The sequence below is a fragment of the Echinops telfairi genome, unplaced genomic scaffold, assembly GCF_000313985.2.
Source record: "Echinops telfairi isolate 266 unplaced genomic scaffold, ASM31398v2 ScPeMD7_44;HRSCAF=162, whole genome shotgun sequence".
In the NCBI taxonomy this organism is placed as follows: Eukaryota; Metazoa; Chordata; class Mammalia; order Afrosoricida; family Tenrecidae; genus Echinops; species Echinops telfairi.
Window position 1 is genome coordinate 2,854,586 of NW_022103942.1, and position 20,594 is coordinate 2,875,179.

Consider the following 20,594-nt stretch of genomic DNA (forward strand, 5'->3'; position numbering starts at 1 on the left):
GGGGTGTGGAGAGGCGAGGGCAAGCAGAGCCCCGCGCAGCCATGGAGTCGCTCCTGCTGCCGGTGTTGCTGCTGCTGGCCGTCCTGTGGACGCAGGCGGCCGCCCTCATTAACCTCAAGTACTCGGTTGAGGAGGAGCAGCGGGCCGGAACGGTGATCGCCAATGTGGCTAAGGACGCGCGCGAGGCAGGTTTCGCGCTGGACCCAAGACAGGCCTCTGCCTTCCGCGTGGTGTCCAACTCAGCCCCGCACCTGGTGGACATCAACCCCAGCTCGGGCCTGCTGGTCACTAAGCAGAAGATCGACCGAGACCTGCTGTGTCGCCAGAGCCCCAAGTGCATCATCTCTCTGGAGGTCATGTCCAGCTCCATGGAGATCTGCGTGATTAAAGTAGAGATCAAGGACCTGAACGATAACGCACCCAGTTTCCCGGCGGCCCAGATAGAATTGGAAATCTCAGAGGCGGCCAGTCCCGGGACACGCATCCCTCTGGACAGTGCCTATGACCCGGACTCCGGCAGCTTTGGGGTGCAAACCTATGAGCTCACGCCCAATGAGCTTTTCGGCCTGGAGATCAAGACCCGTGGAGATGGTTCACGATTTGCGGAACTGGTGGTGGAGAAGAGCCTGGACCGAGAGACACAGTCACACTACAGCTTTCGCATCACTGCCCTCGATGGCGGCGACCCGCCACACCTAGGCACCGTGGGCCTCAGCATCAAGGTGACAGATTCCAATGACAACAACCCGGTGTTTGGTGAGTCCACCTATGCGGTGAGCGTGCCAGAAAACTCACTGCCCAACACGCCTGTCATCCGCCTAAATGCCAGCGACCCAGATGAGGGCACCAACGGCCAGGTGGTCTACTCCTTCTATGGCTATGTCAACGACCGCACGCGCGAGCTCTTTCAGATCGACCCGCACAGCGGCCTCATCACGGTCACTGGCGAGCTAGACTACGAAGAGGGCCACGTGTATGAGCTGGACGTGCAGGCCAAGGACTTGGGACCCAACTCCATCCCCGCACACTGCAAGGTCACTGTCAGCGTGCTGGACACCAACGACAACCCACCCATTATCAACCTACTGTCTGTCAACAGCGAGCTAGTGGAGGTGAGTGAGAGCGCCCCCCCGGGCTATGTGATCGCCCTCGTGCGGGTGTCTGATCGCGACTCTGGCCTCAATGGGCGGGTGCAGTGCCGTTTGCTGGGCAATGTGCCCTTTCGGCTGCAGGAGTACGAAAGTTTCTCCACGATCCTGGTGGATGGACGGCTGGACCGTGAGCAGCACGACCAGTACAACTTGACGATCCAGGCACGCGATGGCGGGGTGCCCATGCTGCAGAGTGCCAAGTCCTTCACGGTGCGTATCACGGACGAGAACGACAACCACCCACACTTCTCCAAGCCCTACTACCAGGTCATTGTGCAGGAGAACAACACTCCTGGCGCCTATCTCCTCTCGGTTTCAGCCCGGGACCCCGACCTGGGTCTCAACGGCAGTGTCTCCTATCAGATTGTGCCATCGCAGGTGCGGGACATGCCTGTCTTCACCTATGTCTCCATCAACCCCAACTCCGGTGACATCTACGCACTGCGCTCCTTCAACCACGAGCAAACCAAAGCATTCGAATTCAAAGTGCTGGCCAAGGACGGCGGCCTGCCTTCGCTGCAGAGCAATGCCACGGTGCGGGTCATCATCCTGGACGTCAACGACAATACTCCGGTGATCACGGCCCCGCCCCTGATCAACGGCACAGCTGAAGTCTACATCCCCCGAAACTCCGGCATAGGCTACCTGGTGACCGTGGTCAAGGCAGATGACTACGACGAGGGCGAGAATGGCCGAGTCACCTACGACATGACCGAGGGCGACCGCGGTTTCTTTGAAATAGATCAGGTCAATGGTGAAGTCAGAACCACCCGAACCTTCGGCGAGAGTTCCAAGGCTTCCTATGAGCTAATTGTGGTCGCTCACGACCATGGCAAGACCTCTCTCTCTGCCTCTGCCCTCGTCCTAATCTATTTATCCCCTGCTCTAGATGCCCAAGAGTCCATGGGCTCTGTGAACTTGTCCCTGATTTTCATCATCGCCCTGGGCTCCATTGCAGGCATCCTCTTTGTCACAATGATCTTCGTAGCGATCAAGTGCAAGCGAGACAACAAAGAGATCCGGACCTACAACTGCAGGTAGAGCCAACTTTTCTTTCTTTGTCTTGGATGAATCAGGTGTGTGTCTCCATTGCTACTTGTGAAAATTCCAGTGCTTTTGTTTCCTACTTAACTGCATGCGGCATACTTACCATGCTTCTTTGGGAGTTGGGATGGGGTGGGGGTGGGGTTTGTGGTGGTTCAAGTGGATCAATTCTTTTGATCTGACAATTTGCTGGAAGACAATCCTTTAGTGTTCCAATGGATTCTGTCATAAAATGATGATGAGCGGAAAAGCAATGATCATTTAAAAATTTGCACAGCTGTCTTCATGGAGTTATGGCAGGAAAAAGATAAGTGAGTTGAGAGTAAGAGAGAAAGCGAGTGAAATTGAGATTCTTCTTTCCAGCAATACTTGCAAGCATCACAACTTGATTTCACATCACACCAGTGTTGGGGGACCTGAGAGGGAGTGCTGGCAGCTGTCCTGTCCTGTTGCAGAGAGAAACTCCAGAGAGAACCTAGAAGTTGGAGGCTGGGACTAGAGACAAAGTAGAAGGGAGGGAGATCAGGAGCAGGAGGGGCAGGGGAGGGAGAGTAGGTGAATCGTGGTTTTGACTTTATTCTTGGCTTGCTTTCTATGTAGTCCCCAAACATCTGGCGATTTAAGTGAAAATTCTACCAGGCATCTGTATATTTCCCAACGATCTAATTGGTTGGTGATGTGGTGGCCAAACAGCCCAGTAAGAGATACGACTCTGCATCCAGATGTTTGAGTAAAACTGGAGTTGATGGTGATTTGCTCTAATAAGAGACTCTGTTGTGGCATTAAGATCTGGTCTCTACCAGTGGATGTCACTATGAGCTATTATGTGACAATTTCTCTTGAAGTTTGTGCAGACTGTGTGTGTTTGAGAGAGAGGAAGAGATAGAGAATGCAGAAATGGGGAAACTTGAATGCCACTTCGAATTTTTTATAAAGAGTTCGTAATAGCTACATTAGGTCTTGCTGAAGCCTTTTCTTACAACTGGAGAGACTAAATAAGTCTAATTATTTCTGAATCCAATTTAGGATATACATGTAATTTTTTTCCCCAGCAGTGTCTCATCGAAATGGTTGAAAAAAAAAGTTGTTTCTTTAGTTTGCTGAAAATGAATGGCGCTGCTATTTCCAACCCAGGTGTGTGTGTGTGTTTTCAACACACCTGCACATCCAGTGTGTCTTTTGTGCCATCTGTGCTCGCATGTTAATCAGTCAAAATATGTTCCTGTAGGTCCGATCTGTATTTGACACCATCTGAAATGCACACTTCTGTGAATCAGAACCCGCTGAATATGTAACAGCCATGCAATGATTGTTTCCCTTTTACTATTCTCTTCGTTACACAAGTTAGTAGACAAATGCTAACCACACATGAATATCAATCAGGTGCCATAAAAGAGCAGCTGCAATGCCTCATAAATGCTTTAATCCTGTTACTAGTGAAATGGCCGTGACTTTTCTTTCCTTCAGCACCAAGTCATTTCAGATGGGAGAAATGGAAATTAATATTGCTCTTACCTTTGAAACCTGTGACTGCCAGTGGCGATTTTTCCAGGAGAAAAATTCGGGGTCTATAAATTTTTATTTATATTTATATGGAGATAATGATAGAGAGGACTCTTTTTAAGCCATTTCCTCAGCAGAGAGTAAATGCATAAGACTCTTTCCTTGATGAAAAAGAAATCCACTTGAAATAAAGATATTGAAGGCTTTGCCACCTCTTAGTGATCTATGCCTAAGAGAGAGCTCTTTCCCAGAGCTTTCCAGAGAGATCATTAAATAGAGAGGAGAACAGTTGAATTGGGGGGGTGGGGGACCAAATAAAACTTAGTGCCCTCCACCTTCACCCAAATGTGTGTTTTTAAAGTGCTCTGTTCCCTATGATGGTTTGGGACTAATGAAGTACACTTTAATTAAATCATTGGTCAATAAAGAAAGGGTTGTACAAAGAATGCTTCAGCTGAAACATTGGACCTGGACTGCCAAGCTTACCCATCATGGGTAAACAAAACGATTAGAACTTCCTATTGATTCTGTAAACAGATCAAAAACAAAAGGAAAACACAAAGCCACCCCAGTCATAGAGTGTTTGGGATTTCATCTGCTCCCAAACTCCAGTAGCACCAGCTTGCCATCACTGGAAGTTTGCTTTGGCACAGGGAGAAAGTGCGACTGAAACTCAGATGCTAAGCTCTAGGTAGAGCCCAGAGGCAGAGCAACAAGCATTTGCTGCTGTCTACAGGCAGTTTCCCTAGCTGCTTAGATGTCTGGGGGCTTATTTTTCCATTGGATCCATCAGTCAGAGGTTTCTTGTTCTCCCCCTCTGTAGGGCCTCTTCCCCAAATGCATTCCTTTCTGAGACTTGAGATGATCTGAAATCGCTTGCTTCAATTGGGCTTCCTTTTTGTATTCAGACAATTAGCTTTGTCAAGCGAGAATACAGGCACAGTCTTCTTGTAAAAGATAAACCTGTATTATTTATTAACTCTATTGTTTTACTGATGATCGCCCAGAAATGGAACTTCCAAACCATCAGCTGAATCGTGTGTGCAGAGTAATGGATGACTTTTGACAATGTGGTTCCATTTTAATGTCTTTCTTTTGACAAGTCTCTTACTGCTCGGTGTCTTTGGTGCACGTTGCTGGGTCTGTGTCAGTGTTAATTAAATTGAGCTCTTTATGTTCCAGTTGCAGCACAGCTGCTTGTAGGTACACACCTGAATGGAGAAGGATGCTGAATGCACTAACCTTTAAATTCCTTTGCAGTAATTGTTTAACCATCACTTGTCTCCTGGGCTGTTTTATAAAAGGACAAAACAGCAAGTGTCTGCATTGCATCTCGGTTTCTCCCATTAGCGAGGAGGAGCACGACAAAAAGGCAGAGGAGAAAGTGAGCCTAAGGGGAAAGAGGTAAACAGGCATTTCCCCTCATTCAAATGGGTTTGGCTATCAGATTTCTCCAATGGAGAGGGGCGGATGGGGAGTAGGAAGGAGCTGGGCTAGGGTCAGGAGCTTCATGGTGTGGCGGGAAGCGCTGAGACTTTGCCAAAGGAGAGAGGTCTACCCCACCCTAGTCCAAACCTGATAGGATCACTCCTCCGGGAAGATGACTGGGGGTGTTTGCCACAGGGTCAGCTCCTAGAGGAACTGGGACTGGATGTAATGTTAATTGTCCTCTATCTCCTTTTCTATTGAAGTGACACTTTTTATTTCACCCTGGAGTTCCTGTGGTTTCCAGGGAAGCTCCATATTTGAGTATTTCATGCTTTTTCTCCCATAGGCTCAACTTTCCCTGGCCCCCTAGCTGGCCACTCACAAAGAAAAATTCCGAAGTGTAGAAACTTTTAGTTTTGGGGGTGGTGGTGGTGGAATTGATGGTAGAGGCGGTGGGAGGTCGCTCATGTCTCTGATATGGAAACTTGATGGCCCTCAGCTTGTTTTCGCATGTACAAAGCACAGGGAGAAACCTGATGATGTAATGCGCCAGAATAAGGAGCTGGAGCGGAGATGGGGTGCAACCCTCTGGGGTGCTTAATGTTTATTAATCAGTGCATGGTTTGGGAGGGTGTTAGCGATTCATGCTGCCTTTTCTGTCACATAGAATCGCTGAGTACTCCTATGGGCATCAAAAGAAATCAAGTAAGAAGAAAAAAATCAGTAAGAATGACATTCGCCTGGTACCCCGGGATGTGGAGGAGACAGACAAGATGAACGTTGTCAGTTGCTCCTCCCTGACCTCGTCCCTCAACTATTTCGACTACCACCAGCAAACGCTGCCCCTGGGCTGTCGCCGATCTGAGAGCACTTTTCTGAATGTGGAGAACCAGAATACCCGCAACACCAGCGCTAACCACATCTACCATCACTCTTTCAACAGCCAGGGCCCCCAGCAGCCAGACCTGATCATCAATGGCGTGCCTCTGCCAGAGGTGAGTGCACTTTGGGAGCTCCTCCTGGGGGGAGCTCCTTCCTCTGGGCTGCTCTCTGAACACCATACACCTCCCTGCTGACAGAACCCCAGACAGGGGTGGGGAGAACATCTCTGCTTAAGCTCACTTCTTTGGTTAGGGTTTGCCACTAGCATTTCTAAGGGCAAAAGGTAGCTAAGTTGCAGTTTTGTAGGTGTGGGTGTTGGCAGTGGGGACTCAAGGGGCCTGAGCCCTTGGAAGCCCCACATAGTATCCTGGCATCAAGCAAATTTGTTCTGCCTGTTGCACTTATAAGGAACCCTGGCAGTGTAGTGATTGCTAGGTGAAAGGTGTATGGTTTGAACTCACCAGTGCTCAGAAAGAAGAAAGATGGGACCGTTGGCTTTCTAAAAGATTTATAGCTATGGAAACCCCATGGGGGCAGTTCTACTCTGTCTTATGGGGTTGCCTTGAATTGAAATAGGAGCTCTGTGAGCTCTTTGGGTTAAACATTGGGCTGCTACCTGCAAGGTCAAACCCACTAGCTGCTCTGAGGGGACAAAGATGAAGTTGCCTGCTCCTGAAAAGATTTATAGTCTCAGGAAACCCTAAGGAGCATTTCTCCTCTGTCCTCTAGGCGTTGCTGAGTTGGAATTGACTTGATACAGCATTGGGTTTGAGTGGAAATCTACTTGATGGCAATGCGGTTTTTTTGGTTTCTGTTTTCGTTTTTAATGTTGCAAAAAGTCCATGGATGGCACAAATGGTTTGCACTTGATTACTAATCCAAAGATTGGTACTTGAAATCCACCCAGAGACACCATGGAAGAAAGGCCTGGCAACCTACTTCCATTAAGATCACAGGCCCAGGGAGTAGCAGTGCTATTCTGAAATAGGTGAAGTCCTCATGAGTTGAATCAACTCCACGGCAGTGGGTTTGGTTGTCAATATGGCACCTGAGTCAGTCAATGGTACCGGTATGTCTGTCACAATGACTTAGAAAGAGCCAAGTAGTGTTGAAAGTGGATGAAACCCTCCAATGCCCAGAGGCAAGGTAATTCAGCCTCCTGGGTGTTCCCTTTTGCTGTTTCTGTGACCATACCATTGTTCGTTAGGATCTTGCCCAAATTATAGATGAGGCGATTAAGGGGAAGTGGGAGGCAAGCAAAAACCAAACGAAACAAAGTAAGAGCAAAACACACAAACATAAAAACCAGTACCTTGCCATTTCTTCGCTGTTTGGGTAATTCTACTTGACAGATGAGGGGGTAGAAACTCACTAATAATGAACATTTCAGCACTTAATGATGTATTTTGACTCAATTCTGTTTAATTTTACCGGGAATAAATGTTTTCAAATGGAACCATTGTTTTTGCTTGTTCGTTTTTAACCATGAGGTCAAATGTTTGCTGGCTATTGAATTATTTCAGGATGGTAGGGTGGTATATATGGATGACGTTGGGTAGGTGGCTGGGTGGAAGGCTATTAAAAAGTTCTTAAGTTGATTTGCTTTTTCCATAAATTGCTTAAGTCTCTGTTTGGTTGGAAATTGGATGCACTGGGAAGTGGATGTCGACTTTCCAATGACCAATGCATGGCATGCTAAATACCTGTTGAGCAGGGGCACATATTGACCGCTGTGGTTGCATTTGATTCTCGCCATTGAATGTCTTGATGGATTGCCCTCTGGACAAGGTCTAGAGGTGATAAGTGTCTTATTTAGAGTCACAGAGCAGGTCAGTGAGGTGGGGAGGATGCTTACAGGACTCCACACGTCCCCTGGTGAGTGTGTTTTAGGTCTACCTGCTTGCCTTACAAATAATTTAGCTTGAGATGCCCAGGAAATGATTCCTATGACATATCCTCACATAAGGGATATTAATTTCATATGGCAAATAGTTTTCAGGACTAGTTACATCACTGGCTATTTCTGGTCCCTGAATAACCATTCCCAACAGAATTAATAAGAACAAACAGCAATTTGTTGATGAGAAATCGATAACATTCTGCCCGTAATGAAACCCCCAACATTTTCAATCCATAAATCTATAAAGAAGAATTGTGAAAATCCAGTATATTCTAGAAAGGCACAATGACAATTACTAATGTCAGTGAAATACTAGGAACTACAATATACACTCCTAGAGAGGCAGAGGTAATACTTTGCAGTGGAATCAGATCATGTCTTTGAATCATTTCACCTCTTGCTTTGGAGCCTCTCTGCCTCTCAGTTTTCCTCCTCTACAAAATAGGCACATCTACCATGCGGGTTTATTCCAAGGAATAACATGACAGGTTGTAATGTAAAGGGTCTGACTGATACAAAACCACAAATGGTAGACATCATCACTAGACAACTGTTGGAGAATCACGGTTGTGACGGCTTGCAAACCTGAGTGTGTCTTCGAAGGCACCTGTAACCAAAGAGGAGTTTGGGCTGGTTCTATAGCGATAAGACTTAGAAAGTGATGTGGTTAGTCTATTGGCCATTTTGACAATGGAGATGAAAGATACCAAGGTTGTGGTTTCATTTTCTAAGAAGGTTGACGATTGTGGAACTGGACAAAAGGTTGCACCGGAAGGACTTGGTATGCAATCCATTCCAGGCATTAGAGGAATGAGAGTCCTGGTGTCTGCAGAATACTTTTTAAAGGGGCACGAGGTATGTGACTATGTCTGTACGGTTTTCCTAAGGTCTCAGTGTCCCTTCTGAAATCTATTGATGGCCAGAATAAAACAAAGTCTTACTTTGATTATTTAGAATTGTCACTCAAAGTTTCCCTTCTAATCCTGCCCCTAACTCACGAAGCCAGATAGCCTCCTTGTTTAACAAAAGCACACAGGTCTAGTATGTAGGGCTAGTTAGGTCAAGTACAGCATATATAGCATGGTAAGGTTAAGTGTGTATTTCCAATAGGTAATCCTCCAGAGTTTATCTGACAAAACCATTCAAAGAGGGGAGAGGCCTGTTTATAGACATGCATGTGCCTGATCACAAAGTCCTGCCAGGGGAAAAGGATAACTCTTCATTTCGTTTATACAAGAGGGCCCTGAACACAAACTGGGTACCATGAAATCTATATAGAAGAGCAGTCATGATTGATTTGCTCATTCAACGAACATCCTCAATAGTTGTAGGTGCCTACTCTGTAAAATGAGCCCCGGTGGGTGATCTAGTGGAGTACTAGTTAGGCTGCTGATCAAAATCTCAGCCATTCAAACTCACCAGTCACTCTGCAGGAGAAGGATGAGGTTTTCTGTTCCAACCAAGATTTACAACCAGGGAAGCTCATAATGGCAGTTTTGCTCTGTCCTTTCCGGTGGCTATGTGTTGGAATTGACTCAGTGGCAGTAAGTTAAGTGATTTTTTTTTTTTGGTCTGCCTCTTTATAAGGCACTTCTCTAGGCTCAGGTTGTAGATGACATTCTCAGATCTCAGGGAACATACGTTTTAGTGGGTGAGCCAAGCAGGTAAATACATGACTTACAATATGGAGTGATAAATCTACTACAGACTGCGATGGGCCAGTCTCTTTTCCTAGGATAGTAATATCTTGATATATTTCCTAGCCCCCGAAAATTTTGCTATTTAATTAATCTGAGAAACCAAAGCTTGCTTAGCAATCATAGCACAATGTGGCAAGTGTTGTAATGGGATAAATACATGCTTCTATGGATAGTTCTCTATTAAATTTTCTTACGTCACTTCGACTTTTCTTTCTGTTGCTTCATTATTCATTCACCGGCAGTCAATGCACTAGTACTTACTGTGCACTTAGAATGTGTGACACTGTGCTACTTGTTGGGGATATAAAAATAAAACACTTGATTCTAGACCCTAGGGAGCTTATAGGGAGACAGACAAGTAAACAGGTAATTTTAATTCAGGATAACATCTCCTTCCTGAGCACATGTCTACATTCTTACTCTCCCGATTGGAACCAAAGGTCACTCCATGTTAAGTTCCTCTGTTGGACTACTTTGTGAGAAACATAGCCACTTCATTAGCAGCAGAGTCAGTTGCAGGGCTTACTTCCAGTACCATTATAGAGGAATCAGAACTGCTGTGCTCGCTGTGTGCTGCTTCTACCTCAGCAGACTTTGAAATGTATTCACACGGTGTTAGTTTCAATCAGTAAGCACTGTTTGAGTACCCACTATGTGCTCAGGTACCGTGGGGATTTCAAATAAATATAAGGTATAGCTTCTGTCCTCAGAGTGTTCACAGTCCGGTTGGGGAGCTAAGATCTCCCACCTAATTTCACTGGAGAGGCAAGCAAGACAGTTTCTAATCATATGTTCCTTTGTAGGCTCTTTAGTACACCTTCTCCTTCCCTGGCAGTTTTGCCATCATTAATATGTAGATTTACTGCTGAGCACTCAAGGTTTGGTGCTGAGTCGCAGGTAACTTTCTTATCACTGTGTAAATCTTTCCTTGTCTGAACATTGTTGGATCTAGAAACTGAAAGGATATGCCTTTTAATACAATTAAGTAGCCAAGACAAAGGGACCAGCACAGTAGGCCAGAGAATTGGAACTTAGCTTTTAGTATTGCAGAGGTAATCCAACAGCATTAACTTGTGAATCATTATTTACTTGTCTTCTCATGTGGATCAGGAAATCAGTGATGTGGATTTTGTGGTTTTGTACACAAATTTGAGGCGGCAGAGTAGAGGATGTCTTTGCTATTTACCAAAGACTTTTGTAGAATTAGTGAAGTCAAGTGTGTCTTAAATATTTCAACGTGAAGGCTAAGACTGACATTCCTTGACATCCTGGTTTCTTTAGTCCACAGATTTAGTGTGTCAATGAACGAGAGTGAGAGAGAGAGACCAAGAGAGAGAGTGAGAGAGTAAGAGAGCAACAGAGAGAGAGAGAAGAGGGAAAGGATGAAATAGTGTAGTGAGAGGAGGGGAGAGAAAAATGATTGGAAAAGGAGAGAGCGATCAGTTTGCTAATATTTTTCATAAAATAACTCGGATTTTTTTTGAGACTCCTTACTATCTTATGGAGTAAAAACACACATGCTTGTTACCTCTGGATGCTGGAAAGTGTATGCCTATGTGCATCACCCTTTCTGCATTGCTCTTTTTATCATGCAGGTCTTGGTTATTGTTAGGGAAGGGAATGCAATGGATTTCTTCTACTAGTAATGGAGACTTGAAGGATGAACTGCCTCAACACCCAGTCTCCTCTCTTGGGTGTGACACTTTATATTTGGATTCTAGTTTTCTGGTGTTGGGTGTTTCTGAGCTGACAACTTTGAGTGACAGAGGGCAAGAACTTCCAGCTTTCAGGTCACAGGTGCATAGGGATTTCGATTTTTGTCCCAAACACAATCTTGAGTTCTCTCTTTCTGCTTTCCACCTTTAAAAGGCAAACTGTAGTATCTTTTATTCAAGATGTTGTAAGGAGTGCGTGGACACGATGCCAGGGCCACGCATGCAGCAGTTTTATAAGTAGCAGTGGAAGCGTTTGCATAGCAAGGATGTGTGTGTCAGACCAAATTGAGTGCTTCCAATTATCCAACAGAAAGTCTGCCTGCATGGTCATCTTAAGGCAGATAATGAAAGCAACACATCAGCTAGGCTTTGAAGAGAGAAAAAAGGAAGAAGGAAAGCTCAGTACACTTTGGTCCCTAAAAGAGTTTTAAAGGTACCGATGTGCATTGATTCTGGCTGAAAGAGTTAGGAAAGCAGATGCAGGCCTATTAGATTCAGAAATGGTAAAAAAAATTAATAGGTGTGATGAAACTGTTTTGGTTAGCAAGGGCAATATAAAAAAATCAAACAAATGAACCCTCCGGTGAGCATTTTAAAACTTGTTTTCAGTTTGCTTACTAGGATGGGGTAGTTTCTGGATGATGTGAGCCATGAACACACTTTCCCGGTAGCTGAAAATTTGGAGGTTTGAGTCCACCCAGAAGTGCCTCCTAAGAAAGGTCTGGCAATCTACTTTGGAAAATTCACCACTGAAAACACTATGGGCTACAGCTCTACTCTGACACATCGGTCACGATGAGTCGGAGTCATCCTGATGGCCAAGGCTTTTCCACTGTTTGTTTACGATGGGGGCTTGGAAGGGTTTGTCTTGTGCGTAAGGGTCGAAAGTGACTGCCAGGCTGCAGAAGGAAGGAGTACGCACGGGGATGACCACATTTGATGAAAGCGTGTTCGCTGCAGTTTTCTTTAAAAACAAAACAAAACAAAACACAAGGGAAGCAGCAAACGTGCTAAGGCTACCTATTGCCTACCCTATGTCTTCTTGGCCCATCTCCCATCTAGCTGAGGCAGTCCATTTCCCAATGGGGATCTGCTTGCAAGATGTGTTCCAGAATAAACTGTTCCTCTGTCGTCTCCATGCAACTACTGCAGAACTGAGTTAGTTTACATTAGTATTTGCTAATTCATTATTATCATTCCTTATTGGCAATTAACTGGTTACCTTAGAGATCACCTCTCTCCCTATACACCTTCACTAAAGTTGAGCTCAGCCAGAGCCCTTGCTAATGATCCTGAGATTTTTTTTCTCCCTGCAGGGGCTGGAGACAAAACATTTTCCATAGAGGCCTCCCAGGCTTTGGAATTTCTCTTATCAGAGGACCACTTGTTTGGGTTCCCAGTGGGGTCTCATCTGGTTTTTCTCTTCTCAGTCAGGCAAATGGAGTGGGAGGAGCTGCAGACCTCTATGTCCCTAACAGTCTCGGTCTATGCTGTGGTTTGGGTAGGTTGTGCCCAGAGCCTGGGCTAGGGGGTTAGGGGATTGCTTGTTAGGAATTAGAAGACTGAAAGAGGATGAAGTCACCTCCTGGCAATGCTGGAGCCTTTCAATTATGGGGCTGCAGTGGGGCTGAGGCGACTGCTTGGAGTTTCAGATGTTGACCCTTCTGCGTGTGTATCTCAGCTTTCAGGGCTTCGGGGAGGCCAAGCTTGGCTGGATCAAGTGTCTCGGATGCGAGTAAATGAAACCATTTGTACAAGAGGCCTGTGTGTGAGAGGCAGGAGGCTGGTTTGGGAGCGGCCATTTTTCCCCACTGAGAGGAGGCTTGATTTCTTGATGTATGACTGGCTGGCTTTTAACGTGAGCCTCATTTACTTCGAACAATTGAGAGACTTGAAGTGAAAGTCCCTGTGGATCAGTTGTTGGTAGAGGGAAATGCTCTTCAAGTTACATTTCCTCTTTGGCGGTTATGTAGTTACGAGTGGTTTTTGGGTGGGTCACATGATTGAAGGTCACTCTGCTTCCCGTGAGTGTATCCGGGGGCTAGCGCCTCCCTGGGTTCTGCTGAAGCACGGCCGCTTCAGCAAACTGGCCATCATCATCTTTTTTCAGGAGTGAGCTGAAGAGGTTAAGCCAGAAAGCACCACACTCATCCTTGGTAGGTTTTTGCTCTTTCTGCCCGAGGTTGCCAATGACTGGGAGGAGAGAAATAGCATGGTAAATGGGTAAGTGCATGGCACCTGATCCAAGAACATAGTTTCTCATGTAGATCTCGTTGTTTATCATTCATCGTTACAAATACCAGCAGGACCACACAGCATCCCTGCAAGAAGTGTCAGAAGGGGGCACTCTCATCCTCTCAACCGGTGTGGCGTAGTGGGTTACAAGTGGGGCCGCTGACCATGAAGCTAGCAGTTCAAAACTATCAGCTATTTCGAGGGCGAAAAGATGAGGCTTTCTGCTCCCTTAAAGAGTTAGAGCGTCAGACACCCGCAGGGACAGTGGCACTCTGTCCCATAGGATCGGCAGTTCCAGCTCTGTTCCCTGAGTTGGAATCAATTCAATGGTAGTGAGGTTTGGTTATTCATTTATTTATTTATTTGTTTATTTTTAAATTTTGGAAATGGTGTGGCAGAAAAGGCCAATGACCTGCCCAGGCATACACCAGTTGGAGTCAAACTAGACTATTTCTCCTGACAGTAGTTCCCCTGGGGCAACTTCAAGCCGCTCTTTGTCATATAACATAAAACTTGCTGGAGGTCTTCAGGAGGATCTGTCAATGGTTACTGTGTTTCGGAAAGCTATACACCAAGAGCATGCTTTGTAAATCAGACCCTGTGCTAATCCCAGTGGTGGCATGTTCTATTTAAGGAGCCCTGGCCGTGTTGTGGTTTACTCCTTAGGCTGGTAACTGAAGGTCAGCAGTTCAAAACCACCAACTGTCAGAGAAAGATGAGGCTTTTCATTCTCCTAAAAATACCCAGGCCTAGAAACCCACAGGGGCACTTCTATTCTCTGCTCTATAGGGTTGATCTGAGTCAGAATCTACTCAACGGTAGAGAGTTTGGATTTGAGTGTGTGGTGAATTCAAGGTCTCTGCGTCCTGCAAATGATTTGTGCTCAGCCCCAGTGTCGCCATGAAAGAAACTGCTTCCATAAAGTTTATGGCCTAGAAAACCCTATGGGACATTTCTACTCTGTAGCACATGCGGTCACCATGAGTCAGAATTCACTCAACAGCAACAGGGCTTGTGTGTGATCGATTCTTTCATAAAGAAAAGACTCTTTGGGAAAAATCAACTCCTTACCTATATCCTTTGTGAGTTTGGATTCGTACACATCATGTTTGCTTAAAGTGAGATTCTTCACATTGCTAAGATTTATAGAACCATTGAAAGGTGAGCTAATGTATTATTCCCTTGACTAATACTATCTGGTCCTTGAAAATGTCTATTGAACTTTCCTGTTTGAATTTCACTTAATTTTTTTTAAAAAAGGAAAACTGTAATTATGTAACTTTGCAAATACACATAGCCTAGAAAAAACCAACGACAACAGCTACATACCATTCAGATCTAACAAATGTTAACATTTCATACATGCATCAGATTAAAAAAATAAGAAACACCATATTGTTACCCGCTTACCATGCTATTTCTCTCCTCCCAGTCTGTCAATCTCTGGCAGAAAGAGCAGAAACCGACCAAGAATGAGTTTGGTGGTTTTTGTCTTAACTTCTGCTCATTCCTGAAAAAAGATGACTCCCAGTTTGCTGTCCCAGGTTCTGAAGTATCTCCAAGTCAATACCTGCTTTCAAAAATGAAATATTTTTGAAAATAAAAGTACTCTATTAGTCTTTTCTTGAAATTTAGCCTCTGCAGAGAGTGAGAACTGCATTTCAGGGGGGAAAAAGGAAAAAAAAGAACAACGGTGCGAGTGAGACAGATTGATAGGCAGATGGGTGTTATGGTGGGGGTGGGGTGGGGTTACCTTGACAGTTTTGAACAAACCATTTGGGATGGAAGCAAGCAATACGCTCTGTGTCAAGCCTGTGTTCTCGAGCTTCATGTTCATGGACTAACACCAGGGCTGCTTAATGTCAGATGCTTAAGCACTGCCTTGATGTGCATGGTCTTCTGATGCTCCATTAAGTCTTTGAGTGCCAGGGTGGCCGGTTTTCAGCTTCTCCCACTGGGCCCCATCTGGCCTCCATTCTGTAGCAAGCTGCTCTCCCTCACTGCCACCAGCACTGGCCTTGGCGGTCTCTGCTTTCTGGATTATTTTCGCTCCTAAATCTGATTTCCTGAGCATGAAGGGCACCTCTTCTCAGATTGTGTACTTTGCTCTTCTGAATAAAATGGAGTCCTTGTGTAAGCTGGCAGGATGAAAAGTTCAAGCAAAAGGCCAGAACTCTTTTTAGGGGAGTGTGTGTGTGTGTGTGTGTGTGTGTGTGTGTGTGAGAGAGAGAGAGAGAGAGAGAGAGAGAGAGAGAGAGAGAGAGAGAATGAATATTACATGCGCTCTCCGCCATTTATTTTACCTCTATGATGATGGGGCCTTTACAGGCACTGATAGTGCAAATGTTTGTGAGCTTTTATCCTTAGAACCTTCCTTTCTCTTTGAAAATCTACTGGTTACCTCCCCTAAGAAATGTTCCTAACCTTAGTTATAGCAGTATGTGATTCCCCTCAAATATCAGCCCAGGGCCTCTCTATCTGATATGACCGAGGGGCACGTGTCCTGGGACTAGTTTTAATTGGAGTTTCCAAGTAGGAAGCAGCCAATAACCATTATGTGTACATAACCTGGCTTAAGAATACTTTATAATGAGTTTCAAAGGAGTTCGTGGGTGGTGCAAATAGTTAAGTGACCAACTACTAGGTGCAAACTGGGCTGTTGAGAACCACTCAGAGGTGCCTCAGAAGACAAGCCTGGAGGTCTGTTTCTGAAAGGTTGAAAACCCCATGGAGCAGGTCCGTACTGCACATATGGGGTCACGATGGGTTAGGAAGAAGTCAACAGCAACTGACAACAATTAATGAATAGTAATTCATTGGAAATTAGTTTCTGAGTCCCGTTTTTCATTTTTGTCTCTTCTGTGCACAGTTCTCTTCCAAATCTTCCTCATTTTCAGCCCCTTAAACTCACCTGGCTTGAGGAAACCTGTCATGGGCTGCTTACATGTACAAGATAGTTTATTATAAAATTGTTTCTTTTCCAAGTGAGATGCATGAATAGGGAAACTATATCATATGATATTCAGAGAATTAAGTTTAACCTTTAAGCAACATTTTTTTCCAACTAAAAACGTCTGTAGTGTAATCTAGCATTCATATTTGAAACTCGATATACTTGAGGAAGGCAGGGCTCTGGAAATGCAGGAAGGAGCAGGCATAGCTGGTACATGTTATGGTGAGCAGCTTGTTGCAAAACGGATTTCCTCCTCTCTGCGGCGAGGCTGGACTACATGTGGGGAGGACACAGGCACACTGTGCTTGGGAGACTGGCATTGACGATGATCTTCTGTACTGATCACTTCTTTAATGAGTGCATTTTCATTTTCTCAAGTATAGACTTTTGAGTGATGCTAATGGCAGCTGTTGTTCCTGAGGGCTTACAGGAGAAAACATGATGGCATAGTGTTAAATAATGGCCTTTTCATACTGGGATTTTGCCGGCTTTTTAATTGAAAAACAATTTATGAGAGTTATGGCTATTTAGAAACAAATTGCTGCTGGTACACATGAGATACCAATTTTCTCTGTGGCTCATGAGCTCACCAAGGGGATGTGTGTCTTTACATCTCTAGGCCACCCGTTCCAATTTTGCCTCTAGTAGTAATTCTCTAGAAATAGAAAAAGAATTGTGCTTTGCTGCAGTAAAAGGTGCAGGGAGGAAATTCCTGCAATGGGAAATAAACTAAAGCGCCCCTGTTCTATCTATTTATTGAGCAGTGGCCTGGGAATTAGGGCAAAGCCTTGTAAGACTGGCAAAGCTTATGACACACAGCGAGTGCCATGACAGCAGGCAGGTTTGGAAAGAAAGGGGGGGTGCCCAGTCTGATCATACAACACCCACAAGGGATCATGGGTGATGGAGAAAATTCTGGAGCTGCAAAGGTTTCTGGCTCTGCATAATTGTCCTGTTTGGATGCATGTGATCACAAAGAAATGTGTGTGATCCTTGCAATAGTTTACTCCCCCAACTCTGAGCCTAGGAAGTCGTTGTCTGGACAATTCATCTCTCATGTGTGTGTGACCCTGAGTCAGTGCACTTCGAAAGGTAAACCGCCTAGTAGCCTGACATTCGAGGGCACGGAAGGAAACTAATAAAACAGATGAAAATATAACTTAAAACCTCACAACAGAGGAGTTTTCGTTTATTGAAAATCTTTTATTACTAAGGAAACCAGAATCCAAGACATTGAAAATTCTATAAAATCCGAACAAATGAAAAATGGTAACCAAGCTGGGCCAATATGTAAGTAGACTGAATCAGAAGGTCTCCATTTTTTCTTGCAGTGCTGAGTGTAATCCTGTGGAATTTTGAAGGACTTCTTATAGCTGACTGCATTAAAATCTGAGCCCCTGTCATGACAATGGTTGCTCTGTAGGTGGCATTGAGGGCAATGAACTATGACAGGGGGCATACTACAGCCTTTCAGTTTTTTAATAAGGACCATGTGTGTAATCTGAGTTGTGAGTGTGTCTGTCAAAACTCTGTGGCCTCCCTATTCAAACACAGCTCCCTGTCCAATGTGAGCTCAGTCCGTTACAGAGGTAAGCCTGGGAGATGCTGGAAAAAGGCAACAATGCATATACTAACCCTGCTTCATTTGATTTATACTTGTTCTAGGGATGAATAGGAGATGCACTTCTTTTGCCTGGCAAGCTAGACCTTTCAGGAGAACACAGATTCACTTAAATATAAATTATGTTGATTATCACACTACCTAAAACTTCACAGAGCTAGAAGTCACTGAGATCTCCTTTTTAAGTTAGGTATTCTTGAGAACTTTTGTATATCATGATAAATTATCTAACCTTTTATACTGTTGAAGGCCAACATTATGGAAATAAGCAGCTTTTTATTCCATTCTAAGGTCACTCTAACCAAATTATGCAACTTCTAATGCAATTGCTTGAAGCTTCCACTTTGAAAGTTTTCTCATTTTAATACCTTGCAAAGAGATACATATTTTAGCTACTATTCATGCTTAACAATATATTTTGCAGATTGTCATTCTCTTGGTGGCATTTGCTGTTTGCCATAGATTAACAACAAAGAGCCAGAATTCAATAAAAATGTATTTTTGTTGTTGTTGTTATTTTTAATTTCAGGCCATAGGAGGCTAACTGAGTCCTACAGAATCAATATTTACAGGGCACTTGCGGTTTTGCTTGAGAACCCAAACTGTGGTAGAATTTTTTTTTTAAACTAGATGTGATACCAGAATTTTAAAATCCAATGCATGTTGGAATCTGGTGGATTGCATTCAGCAGAATTTTCAGTACTGTCCATTACAAGTCAATCGATTTCTTTCAGGGAGTCAACTGCAACTTCAGGGCACTGGGACATTGGGCAGAGGGGTGGGAGAGCCCTTGGGAAGCTCTGTTTTACTTTAAGCCCCTACAGAATAATTATCAGGAGCTCCCTGAGCTCAGGACCAATTCGACGCAATTCATTTTGTACACTGTCAGATGTTTATGAAATATCTTTTGAGACAGATAAGCTAACTCTACAGGATAGTGCCTTCCTCTTAAAGAATATTTGTTCATTCTAGGCAAAGTATGGCCTTCCACGGTGCTTTTCTTCCAGATGCTAGTGAATGGATTTATTGTTTAGTAGGTAGGCTCAACTTTCAGAGAAGTATTTTGTTCCAAACATATCTACCTTTTATACATCTGAAGTATCTGTCAATAATTCTTCCCTATCCGGTTCAATGCTCAGCTCTGAATGATTTAGAGAAAGTATAAACAGTACCTATCTTTATAACTTCTATTGTCTCTTCAGTGGAAGAGATAAGATAAGACGTTAACTGGATTTTCTTGAAATCAATGGGGCAAATGAAGAATTGTTCACTAAATGATGCCACACACTTGGCTCCTATTTTGGAAATCTGATTTGATTTCTTACTATGTAACAAACTAAATTCCGCATCAATTAAAGGGATGCAAAATTAAATAATGAAGCTGTTAGATGGAGATACGTGTTCTATAAATATCTATCTGCTATAGCTATCTGATCTTGAAATTGAAAAGGATTTTAGAGGCAGAAAAGAAATGGAAGTGAATACAAAGCAAAATCTCAACTGGTCTTAGGACAGCATTTTGAATGTGTGTATGTCCTAATATATCACATGCTAAATTAAAAAAATAGATTTTTATAGCATCCAACTAATCTATATTGGTTAATTTGTTAAATCTACAAATATTAACAGAGTGCTTGCTACATGCTACTTGAAATTCGAGGTGATAGGAATACAATAGGGACCAACTAAAACCCCTGCCCCCATTAAGTTAACATTTTTATGGGAAGAGACAAACAAAAAGAAAATATAAAACAAATTTATGTCATTCGGCGATATGGAAAAAGATAAGGAAGGATACAGGACAGAATTTCTGCTAGGAATGTTATATTGCTTTAGGAGGTCAGAGAGGACATCTTGGACAAGAGAGGATTTAAAGTAGCACCCTTAATATATAAAGAGCTGTGACAAATTAAGAAAGAGACGAACACTATAATATTATAAAAAATATATACAAAGGATAGCAATAGGTAACTGGCAAAAAAGTTGCACAAATTACAAATAGACTTGGAAATATTTCGGTCTTAATAATGAAATGCTAGAAACAGAATACCACTACTAATTATTTCATTATGAAAGCTAAAACGTCAAGCTACACACAAGTACAAAACAGGTTAAAGTCCCTGCAATCCTCTCCAATCCATTTCCATAAGGGAACCACCGATAGTAGTTTGATGTGAAGGATATAATTTTTACTCACCAGATTGTCAAAGATTTCAAAAAATGCCAATAAACTCAGCCTTAGAAAGGGTGTGGTTATCATGCACTGCTAGTTGGAGTATAATTATAGACTTGATATCATCTTTCCTGGACACAATTTGTCAATACACATTAATAAAAATAGAACATCTAGTATATCGACTTGTAGAGTTTATCTTAAGGAAATTATTTTAGATCTGTTTAAATATTTTTGTATAAAGGTGTTAATCTCAGCATAATTTGTAGCAGTGAAACATTGGAAATAT

The 20,594-nt window shown here is 43.8% G+C and overlaps 1 protein-coding gene across 3 annotated transcripts in view; it reads left to right on the forward strand.

Annotated features, from left to right (window-relative positions):
- The first annotated feature begins 41 nt into the window (after nt 1–41).
- PCDH19 (protocadherin 19) overlaps nt 42–20,594 on the forward strand; it is a 133,475-nt gene continuing 112,922 nt past the window's right edge. For 2 of the 3 annotated variants that reach the window (XM_004711193.2, XM_004711194.2), the window contains exons 1-2: nt 42–2,188; nt 5,794–6,121. In XM_004711193.2, coding sequence (XP_004711250.1) covers nt 42–2,188; nt 5,794–6,121 — 2,475 coding nt within the window. Of the gene's footprint in view, nt 2,189–4,958; nt 5,103–5,793; nt 6,122–20,594 lie in introns of all 3 variants that reach the window. The other variant, XM_004711192.2, reaches the window with a different exon arrangement.